This window comes from Pteropus medius, unplaced genomic scaffold (genome assembly GCF_902729225.1).
Source record: "Pteropus medius unplaced genomic scaffold, Ma_sr-lr_union100, whole genome shotgun sequence".
Taxonomy (NCBI): Eukaryota; Metazoa; Chordata; class Mammalia; order Chiroptera; family Pteropodidae; genus Pteropus; species Pteropus medius.
The window spans coordinates 13,137,319-13,149,498 of record NW_024344240.1 but is presented as its reverse complement, the minus strand read 5'-3'; the positions used below and the strand labels follow the sequence as shown (position 1 = coordinate 13,149,498).

The 12,180-nt window shown below is 30.9% G+C and overlaps 1 protein-coding gene across 1 annotated transcript in view; it reads right to left on the bottom strand.

Moving 5' to 3' along the window:
• Positions 1–7,606: 7,606 nt before the first annotated feature.
• Positions 7,607–12,180, bottom strand: part of LRRIQ1 (leucine rich repeats and IQ motif containing 1) — a 175,742-nt gene continuing 171,168 nt past the window's right edge. The window contains exon 26 of the mRNA XM_039868979.1: positions 7,607–7,774. Coding sequence (XP_039724913.1) covers positions 7,622–7,774 — 153 coding nt within the window. The 3' untranslated portion in view covers positions 7,607–7,621. The remainder of the gene's footprint in view (positions 7,775–12,180) is intronic.

Below are 12,180 nucleotides of genomic sequence, written 5' to 3'. Positions count from 1 at the left end.
TTTAGAAGTATTTTGGCTAGGAGAAAATTTTCACTTACAAACATGATTTTTATACTATAAAACATAAGAAATAATAGCTTTTGTTGCTTTTTAATTGGGAAAATATTATACAAATTTTTATTGTTCTAGTTGTAGAATATGGGATTTTAAAGCTATAAGAATTCTTGGATCTCCTTTAAATTTGTTTTGCTTTCTTTACACCTTTTCTCACAAGAACACACAATGTATATTTATATATTCACTTAATTTCTACCATAATATTTTCTAAATGGACAAACCAAACCTGAAATATCTCATCTAAGCACACAAAAACATAAGCGTGAGAAATGGATTTAAATTCAAACCTGGCCTACTCCAAATTTCTTTCCACTATCCAAGCTGCCCTTGACCTACTAAATTTATAAAGAAGTTGTAAGTGACTTAACCAAGATCATAAACAAGCTGATGAGGAATCAAGTCAGGACCAAAAATTGATTCCACAATCTCTTAAGACATATTCTTACTAATACTACATTCTCACTGTATTTAAAAATGCAATTATCTCTTACTTCTCTACTTCAAAACTCCAGTTTATTGAAGGCTACACTATTTTTTATTAAAGTCACTTCCTAGTTAATTGTTTCCTAGTAGATGGCATGGCTCTATAGATTGGAAGTAGCATATAAAACAAAAGAAAGAGAAACAGAATGATGGAACAAGATTTTCTAACAATTTAAGGTCGTCTTTATGCTTTTCCTCAATTTTTCCCAATTGTGATTTTTTTCTTTGCATTTTTTCTCACTCAATCACATTTCCTAGCTTAAGATGCCATGAATAAAATAGTATTAAGCCTTAATTTGATCCAAGTTGTGAATATCTTCTAAATAGAAGCGAGTCCAATTTACTATTATAAAGCTGTTTTTCATACATATACCTATAATTTATATATATATATCTATATTCATAGAAATTTAGTGCATGCATATGTCAGTTATTAATTGCTTCTTAGTAATAATACACCCTTCATTACATGTTTTATGATAAAATAATTCCTTTATGCATTTCGCTTTTAAAGTGAGAAAAAATATTATGCTTTCTCAGTAGAGGGTGCTGAAGGGACACTGCCAGAGGAAGCTTTGCAATTTCTGTCATAAGTTGGGCAGAGGTTGGCCTTGTGGGTTTGAGGGAGTCTCTGATGCAGCCTGCTTGAGCTCCATGCCCAGAATGTGATCCTTATGCAAACTGCAGCTTCCACCTGTGCTATCCTTTCCACAAGGAAATCTAAGCCTGCTGCATCTTCTTCCCTACCAGGGGCCACTCTCACTGCATGCCTATGCTATTGATTGCTCATCACCTGCTCACCATCCTGCACTGCCTAGAGTTGCCTATTGTTTGCCTCATAACTCCTGATTACCTCTGGTCAAAGTAGGGAACTTCTCTGCTATCTGGTGGCTAAACCACACCTTCTCCAACAAGAGGTCTGAACCTCTTTCTAGTTTGTCATTGGGTGCTCTTGCTCAGCCCTAGGGTACCATAGAGAGTTTCTTTATATTTTATAGCTGCTCCTTTGATATAGATAATAATACTTATACTTTCCGTGTATTACTTACGATATAATAGCTATCTCCTGATTGGACTCAGACTGTCACAGCATATATTTATGTCTATTATAAACTCCAAGAAGGCTGGAAGTATGCTGGTGTTCTCAGTACTCTCTCCCATGTGTAATGCACTGAGATTCAAGGACCACTCTGTAAGTATATTTGAATGAATAAATGGCAGCTTTGGCTTTGTGTAGGCTGGATCCATGGAAATTTGCATCTCATGACTGGGTTGTTTGAAAGACTCACCTGGAAGGAAACCCTTACTATTTGGATACATTGCACTCTTTAATAACAATACCAGGGTTTTGGACAGGTCAGGTGCTCTTAGAAGCTTTGGCAGACACTGTTGAATGTCTACTAAACAATCAGTCTGGTACTCTTCTTCTTTGTCAGTACAGCTTGTCTTCCTCTATGGAGCATGAAAATGTAACATGTTCATTTCCTATCTCTTATGCAGATAAAGGATGGTCATATTCATTCATTCATCCATTAATTCATTTATCAAATATACATAAAAGGGCCTACCATATGCCAGGTAGTTGTTCTCGGTACCTAGGGTACTTCATTAAATTCCCTACTCTCCTGGAACATTACATGCTAGCAGTGGAGAAGGAAAATAAATAATAAACATAAAAAAAACTAGTCGTGATCAACAGACTCTGAAAGGAAGTCTGTTTAGCATTTCTGAGAGAGATTTTCCTCCCTGAGAGACCAAGCCCTTTAACATCACATCTTCATGTTCACTGAATGCCTTAAAAGAATGTTATTTATAATATCTTACAAACTTTCTTTAATATCTGTTACTATATATCAGCCTAAATCTCATAAACACAGTTTGGAGATGAGGCCATAGAACGTTAATGGAAATGTTTTCTCTTGTTCTGGAGAGGATAATAGTCATTGAAAAATAAGATGATATGAATATATGCTATACAGAAAAGCAACAATGGCTGATATATTCATTGATTCTATTAATTTGAGTGCCTTCTATGTGCTAAGCACATACAGTTTGTCTTCGTACATTCTTCTTCTTCTTTTTTAAGAAATCCAAATTATAATAGTGTTGTTTTGCTCCATCTTTACATTGAGATAGAAGCAAAACATTTATGGTGCAGAAAAGTTCAATGGGAAGCAATTAACATCTTTACAGTAGGAATCACAAGACCTAGGTCGGAGTCTTAACTCTATAACTTTTTGTCTCCTTAACTCAAGGCAATTTACATTTGTAAAATTAAATTCTAAATCCTACCTATTCTAAAGTAAATCTCAGGTAATAGCTGGCAAGAAACATCCTTCTGAGCTTTTCTTTTCCCTTTTTTTTTCTTTTCTCCCCCCTATTTTTTAATTAAGACTATTTTTTTAGAGCAGTTTCAGGTTCACAGCAAAACTGAAGGGAAAGTAGAGTTTCCCCACCTGCACCTGCCCCCACTCATGCATAGATTCCCTCATTATCCACATCCTCCACCAGAGAGGAACCTTCATACAACTGATGAAACTAAACTGATGTGACATAACCACCCAAAGTCCATAGTTTATATTACCATTTACTCTTGGTTTTGTACATTCTATGAGTTTGGAATAATGTATAATGAATGACATGTATTCATCATTATGGTATCATACAGAATATTTTCAGTGCCCTAAAAAGCCTTTGTGCTCAACTCTAGTGATCTCACCTCACTCCAAACCCTGGCAACCACTGATATTTTTACTGTTTCCATAGTTTTGTCTTTTCAAGAATGTCACTTGAAATCATGGTAAGCAGCCTTTTCAGAATGACGTCTTTCTCATAGTAATATCTATTTAAGTTTCCTCTATCTTTCATGGCTTGGTAGCTCATTCTTTCTGGTACTAAATAATATTCCATTATCTGAATGTACTACAGATTATTTAGCCATTCACTTGCTAAAGGATATCTTGGTTGCTTCTAAGATTCAGCAATTATGATTAAAGCTGCTATAACATCCACATGCAGGTTTTTGTGTGGACATAAGTTTTCAACTCCTAACATTATCCAAAGCTCCCGCATATTGATAAGAGTTATAAAAATTACTTTGTCAATATATTGGAAGCATTGCATAATGTTAGGATCGAATCAGAATACTGTTCTTCAACTGATCTTAAGCTTTCAAAAACACTAAGGTATTTTCAGAAATCTTAGTTATGCATTATCGGTTGGAAAGTCCACTTCTTCCTCTACTTTACTTTCAAACTTACCTAAAACTAGGTTTCATTTTAATCCAACTTCATTTTGCATTACTTAGTATGTGGAAGCTCTGGACTGATTCTTCAATGTTTCACAAATACATATTCATATTTTACCCTTTGCCTTTGTTTAGATGATTATCTTTCCTTATTTAAATCCCAAGTGTTATTATAGGTACAAAAAAGAAGCCTTCCTTAATCCTTTTAACTACATTAGCTGCTTCATTTCTTTAATATTTTTCCCCGTATTCAGAAAATTCAGTATCGTATTAAAAGGACTTACATTTCATGAAAATTTAGATATGCTCAAAGAAGTTGACTTTGGGCTGATTATCTACTATTACAGAGAGATTTTGGATTCTCAATCCATGGCTAACTTTGAAAATGGAATATGTCCTGGAAAGTGCAGAGATGGTTAGAAGGAGGCAACTCGAAACTTAAATGAGGTAAAGAGTAAGCAGTGATCATTCAATATATGGCTCATGAATGAATGAATGAATGAGTGAATCAGAACTATATTAATTATGTCCTATTGTTACCAACTAAGCTATATATTTTAGTCCATAGTAAAATAAAAGGCAATACAACATTGGGTTTGGAACAAGAAAAGGTAAGTGCAAATTGCTGCTTTCCCTTGCTAAGACTTTTGTGCCAAAGGCATATTAATTAAACTCTCTGAGTTGTATTTATATTAGCTGTCAAAGAAAAATAATGAAAAAAAATTCATAAAGCTATAAATTCTATAGCAATAAAATTATTATTATTGTAATATAGCATTTATTTTGAGCATTAAATAAGAAAATTAATTGAGGAAATCACAGTCATTTAAAGACATCAAATTTTTTTTTCTAAATATTGTTTAAATGAGGAAACTTCTTGGCATATTCATTTTACAAATGGCAATTTTTAAATAAGAATGTGACTTCTTATATCTCTCTTGAAACCATAAGGTAAATTAGAAAGCTAGGTAGCAAAAGACTGCCTTGGCCTGTTGTAAAAGAGCAGTAAGACCTAAAAGTAAAGAGACAGAAAATTTAAGAAATTCTTTAAGTAGAGACAGTATGTATTACTTGAGATGGCTGGCATGCTGAAAGTATGTTAGTTCTGGTATTATTTGACACGCAGAAAAGGAAGACATTTCTACCTTTAAATTGTTTAAAATTATGCAACAGCAATATAAAAACACGACAATAACAAACAATATAAATAACAAGTATTATTCTTTAAGCCCTTACTACGTTTTAGGCAATATATTACATACTTTGCACATATTTTTACTTTTTGCATATATTTTTTCTTTTCACTAAAACTCTATGAGATAAATATTACTATTCAAATTTTTCAGATAGTAAACTCATTCTTAGAGGTTAAATAATTTACCCAAGGTTATGCAAGTTATTGAAGTTTTAAATCTGAGTTTATCTGATTTTAAAGAATACATGTTACAAACATTATAGTAACATTGAAAGAGAAAACTATCTAGAAAAGTTCAAAGGCTGAAAGAGTTTTATAGCTGCAGCCCATAAACTACTCTCTAGATTTGGCTTGCAAGGCTAAAAGAAATACTTAAGCTTTAATAAGGTGACAAGTTTTTGAGAGAGACAGAGAAAGCTGGGGGAAAAAGAGCTTTCAAAATACCAAAATTGTAAGTGGTTGGCCCAGGGCCAAGGAGGCCCAGGACCTAACAACTTAGAAGGATAAAAGAATTTTATAAAAAAATAAGCTATGCCAAGTTTTTTAGTCAAGCAACTATTAAGAATAGGTTTCTTATAATCTGAGCTAGTTAGTCCATGTGCCTAGATTCTAGAGACTTCAATATCTTACCTCAATTGAATCTTCTTTACAGCTATGTGTAGGTCGTAATTATAAAGAACATTTTTATTAAGCTCTTATGATGTGCCAAGTATTGTTCAAATGCTCTACATTTGATCCTGAAGACAGTTCTACAAGGTAGGTACTTCCAATATCTTTCCTACTTTAAGGATAAGGAAATTAAATCATGATTTATGTGCAGGCAAATTGATGTCAGAGCTCACACTCTTTTCTATTATATTATACTGATGTTATAGTAAACCAGTAACTACAATAATTAGGTAAGTAGTATTCTGTTATTTAATAAAAACTATTTTCTAAAATGGCTTGTCTTAAATTGTCACTTAGTAAACATTTTAGGGATCAGTAGTGTGTGCCACAATGTCACTTATTGATAACTACTGGAATTACAGTGAGAATAGCCTTATTTTCTTTCTTAAAGAATGTATTAAGAAATGAATTCTATGTAATAATCTCATATACTCCAAAATCTATGATTCATTGTTATGTAAGTAAAAGATAAAGGCTGTGTATTTCAAGATTGTTGCTGATTTATTAAGCTCTTTATATTTTAACATTCAGATGATACATTATGAACAGAAACTTTGATATTCTGTAAAGTCATAAGGCAATGTTTTTTGCTTTTGTTTAGTTTGGTTTGTTTCTTTTTATCTACACTGCTCCAAAGTGATATCATATGAGCTTGCAATATGCAATGTTTAAAATGGATATAGTATTATTCATTATTATGCATGACACATAATAGATGTTTGATTCCTTCTGAAATATAATATATATTTGAAAAATTGATGTAATTTATATGTTAATAATGTAAAAAAAATTGTATTAGGTGAATAAACCTGAAGTATTTATTTCTTAACCATATTGACTAGAGCAACCTTTTAGTGTCCAAATTCTATAATCAGCTAAGAAAATTCAGGCACTCCAGAAACTTTTAAGTCTGATAAATATTTTTAAATTAGACATAATAAAATTATTATTTAAAAAGCAAATTAAAATTTGTCAAAATGAACTTGCATGTAAATTTAAATGACTACGATCTAATAATGCCAAATACCTGGGTGAAAGGTGAAAGTCAAAGAATAATTTTGAAGTTTTTTTTATCTAAAGAGTACCATCTAGATCATTGAATTTTTTACATTAAATCAAATATTGACTTTGTATGTACATAAATATAATATCAATGAGTAGAAAACTTTTTTTCAAGAATAACTTAATGCTTATAATGAAGTGTAACCTAATGTATTGACTTTTGAGGTTCACTATACTTTGGGGAAATTAACAAAATATGATATCAAATAAAACATCTTTTCTACTAATATACCATAATATTTTAGAAGACATTTCAAGACCCTTGGGGTATAAGTAAAGTGAAGAGTTTGAAAAAATTAGGACCTATTACCCCCAGAGACCACGGATATATTTTTTAAATGTTTACACTTTTTTGGGGTTGACTGCAATGCAATTCTTATTGAAACCATAAAGGAAATAGATGAGTGTGACAGGTTCACAAGTGTAAAAAGCCATCATTAAAAAACATAAACTGTCATCTATTTAATGAAAATAGTTTTTTAAAGCATGGTTTTGACAGTATAATATTATTATATAAAATCTATTTTTAAAAAGTTTTCTTTAAAAATTAACTTTACCTACAACTTCTATTAAATCGATGACAGAAGTCCAAAATATACTACTTTGATATATAAACCCAACTTTTTATAATTAGCCTAAAAATTCTTTTAGAACTAAATGATCAAAGAATTCAATATGATCCAACAGGGGATGGGAGAGTAGAGCACTGAGTCACAGAATATAATTAAAATAAAAACTGATGCTGTTAATTTTAGAAATAATTTAATTTTGTTTATATCAAAAGAAGACATTTAAGGAAAAAACATTGCAATACACATTTTTGGACAGTTCTGGTTGCTGGCATTCTACCCCCCTGTATGTAAAAGAATGCTCGTTGGCATTAGGTTCCATCAATTCATTTGTGATTTCTAAATTAATTCTGAAGGAAACCACAACTTACTTGAAGATCCCGCTGAGTGTCTGTGTGCCTGATTTTTTTTTTCTCTCTTCACAGACAAAGCACTTCCACTGGTCATGGAAAAAAGGTCTAAATCCGTGTCTTCTCTGCTTACAAGTCGTGCCTGGGAGCAATGGGAGAGAATGTATACAATCATGAAACAAAATATGGCATTTTCTGAATGTAGCTCACATTACCCCAAATAAACAAACAGGCTCTGTCAAACAACCTTCTTCAAAATGATACCACAATCCTTTATTGCTGCCCAGGCAGAACAAATGCACTATGTCAAAGCATTTTTTGCAAATAAGAGCCGATTTTGAAATTGAGGTTTGCTATTTGAGTCTGTACAACAAAAGAAAACATTTTAGTACAGTAATTTTGATGAAAATCAATCTTAAAGGCAATTGATGAAACTTTACACAGCTTAACATCACTTATTTACCAAGAACATTATTTTATTCTTAATTGAATGTTGGAAATGCCATATAACATTATTTTCTGCAATACTTATATTTTACCACTTACAAGTATTAGTTTTCTCAATAAAATTCCGTGAAATATTTTTCATACCACAATTGTATACCATACTCACAAAAGATCTATACATTCTCATTATAATAATTATTGATGTAAAAATACAGTATATTACATCTAATTTGGGAGATATTGGTAAATATGTAGAAATTTCAAGATATATTATTTTAAGGACACAAGGATTAGATAATTTATTTTACCTAAAAATACCATCTGATTTTATTATTATCTTGGACTGAACCTAAGAGTTAAAAGAATAACTTCTTGCCTATAAAATATTGTTTTACATAATGTCTAATACCATTAAGTAAGGATTTATCAGGGTTCAGCCCTGACATGGGGGAAAATGAAATAATGGAAAGCAAAGCAGACTTAAAGTAGTTGGGGTTTAACCCAAACCACAGGATGTTTGAAATCCTATGAGAAAGGATTGTCTTTAATTTTTGATGTGAGAAAAATTTAAATAGAGCAAAATAAAGCCATACACTCATTGCTATGTTTAAAAAGCTGTCCCATATGATGAGCTAGAAAAACTCATGAAACCAGATTCTAAAGATGATCCTTTTTCAAATTCAGATGTTTGCCCTTCTTTGCATCCTCCTTCCTATCCTTAAGTGCATGAACTTCTCATTGTTAAGTAAGCAATTTGCTATTACTGAACTCAGGATAAAAACCATTCTGTAATGTCAGTCACCTTTTCACGTATCTAGCTAGGTGATAAATTGCATTGCCAAAAAAAATCTCAGTAGAAAACTGTTGAAAATGAAATAAAGAACAATTGGCTCCCAATTGTGATTAGTATGAAAAGGGCTATACATTTTTTTCTGAGTTTTATTTCAATGAGTATACAAGAGTAGATGTTTAATGTTCCCATTAGAGTAGCTTCATCAATACTAAGACTTTAAAAGAACCAGCCAAGAATAAGGGGGAAATAACAAAGCAACACCACAATTTTGTGAGACCAGTTATAAAATAAGGAAAAACATGTTAATCACATAGCGGACCTGCCTGGGGCTAAAGAGGATTTAAGTATAAGTCTCAAGATTTTAAAATCAGGTATTTGATTCAATTCAATGACATAATTTCACTATGCCTAAATAGGAAGTAGAAATCCTACCCTCTGCAAATAAGACAATACCTACATGTCAAGAAAATATTTGTGAACACATGCCTTCCAAAAATCTTGTTATCATTTAAGCCATTAATCTCTAAAAGATTGTTTCGTACAAAATAGAAAATAATTAATGTCAGTTACTAATTAGGCCAAATTACAATAGGAATTCAAATTTAGAAGTGAAATTTAACAGGAATATGTGATTTCACAGCGGTGCCACCTAGCTGCTTAAATGTAAACCTGGAAATTTTATAAAGTGCCTAGTTACAGGCCCATTAGTGCATATGACATAGACACATATGCATTAATATTCAGACTCTATTTTTGAAAACATTGGTTTTCAAAATTAGCATTATTCCTCCTCTTACTGTTAATGAATAGAGACATCATAAGGAAAATACATGTGTTCTATATCATGTGAAACAAATATACTTAAAAACTGAATATAACTGACCACAATTTTTATCACTAATTTTACAAAAAATATGTTCAATTCTAAAACACTGTAATATTAAACCTTTTGTATGGTTATAACACAAACAATTTCAAGTTAATGTCAGGTAAGAATTTTCTTATGTGCAATTCAATAGCAGATATTTATTAAATAGTAATTTTGCAAAATTGCTTTAGGTGTTTGTTTCTTTAATAGGTCACATCTGTAGCCCCTATCTACAAGGTTTGTAATACTTTTTCTCCATATTTTCACAATGAAGTGAGGGGTATGAATTTTGGAACTTGACTTCTAAACATCTAGATCCTGATTCACATCCAACCCAAATGACTTAATTAAAAATAGAGAATCTCTCTCATTTAATAAAGAACAAGGAGTTTCTCTTTTTTTTCTTTTCACAAACACGTTTTTATTAAATATTTATTTGTAAACTTTTATATTTTTAGAAGTTAAAGCATACTAAATGGCACATATAAAAATGAATATTTACTTATTATTTAAATAGTTTTTAAAAAGAGAAATGTTATAAAAGTGAAGTCCACTCATGAGCTATCTTATAGGTATTTCTACGTATAGGTTTTCAAAGAATTTTAAAGTACTTCTAGACACATGAGTGATTTGAAACCATTTTTTATTTTTGGTTGCAGAAAGCTGAGTTATGGATAGCTCTACATTTAAATACATTATCATCATTGCACAAACCCCTTTTCTTATATAATAAGGCAGAAGCCTTGTTATATAACGTATATGGGCATGAAAGGCACTTTAAATGTTTTATAGAGCTATAATTTATGATAAAGTGAAATGCACAGAACTTAAACATAAAGTTCAACCACTTAATTATTTTTTTAAATTTCGAAATAATTTAAAACTCCCATAGAAACTGCAAATTTGGTACTGAGAATTCTCTGTATACCCTCTACCCAATTTGTCCCAATGATATCTTATATATATCCAAAGTGAGATTAATAAAACTAGGAAATTGACATTGATGCAATACCATTACTAAAGCACAGACCTTATTAAGACTTCACCAATTTTCACATGTACAACTTTTTGCATACTTCTATGACATTTTATCACATGCATAAATTCATATAACTACCATCACAATCAGGATACAGAACTGTTCCATCTTCTCAAAGAAACTCCCTTGCTCTCGTTTTAAAGACATACTCTTTCCACCACAAATTAACCACCGGCAACCACTAATATGTACTCCATTACTATAATTATATGATTTTGAGTATATTATGTGAATGAAATCATGCAGTATATAATCTTTTGAGATGTCTTCTTTTCACTCAGCATAATGCTCTTGAGATCCATCAAAGTCTTTGTATGTATCAAAAGTTTGTTTATTGCTTTTTATTAATTTTTTGTATGTGTGTATATATATATATATTTTATCCTTTCACTTACTGAATGAGATTTTAGTTGTTTATAATTTTTGGCCATTACAAATAAAAACACTATTAATATTTATGCATAGGTTTTTGATTAAACTTAAATTAATTTCTTTATGGAAAGTGCTCAAAGTAGAATTGTTGAATTGTATGTTAATTGGTATTTAATGTTATCAGAAACTGACTACTTTTTTTCCAGTGGTTGTACCACTCTCAGCAGCAATGTATGAAAGATTCAGTTGATCCACATATTCGTCTTCACTTGATATTGTAATTATTTTATTTTATTTATTTCCAGAATGGCTGTACCAGCTTCTACTCTCACCAGCCATACATAAGTGTTTCTACATTGTTGACAGCACTTATATTAACCTATTTGTCTAATTTTTGCCATTCTGATGAGTAGAGTTATGTAACTTCTTACTTTTAATTTTTATTCTTCTGGTCATGTAACGGAGAATCTCTTTATATACATTTATGCAATTCAACATCATCCTTGCAAACTGTCTATGTATATTCTTTTTCTATTGTATTTATATTTCTTTTTTGTTGGGTTACCTGACTTTATATTGTTCATTTGCAGAAGTTTTTATATTTAGATATTAATCTACTGCTAGTTTCGGACACTGAAAATAGTTTGTCCATGTCTATAATTTGTTAACTTTTTCTATAAAATTCTTCATAGAAAAGAACATTTAATTTAACACAATCAATTTTTGCCATATAATTTGAACTATTTGTATCTTCTTAAAGAAGACTTTTTTCACTGCTAAGTTGCAAAGCTATTCTTTTTTATTTGATCAGTTTTATAGTTTTACCTTTCACATTTGAGTCTTCAAACCTTCTGAATCCCATTTGACTACTCTTAAGAGTGTAAATGGTCTATATATAGGCCTGATATTTTTTAACGCTAGTTTACTGAATGCTGTTTACCAAATGATCTGACCTTTCCTACCTTTATTATACATTACATTACAATATAGACATAGGTCTATTTTTGAACTTACTATTCACATCCATTG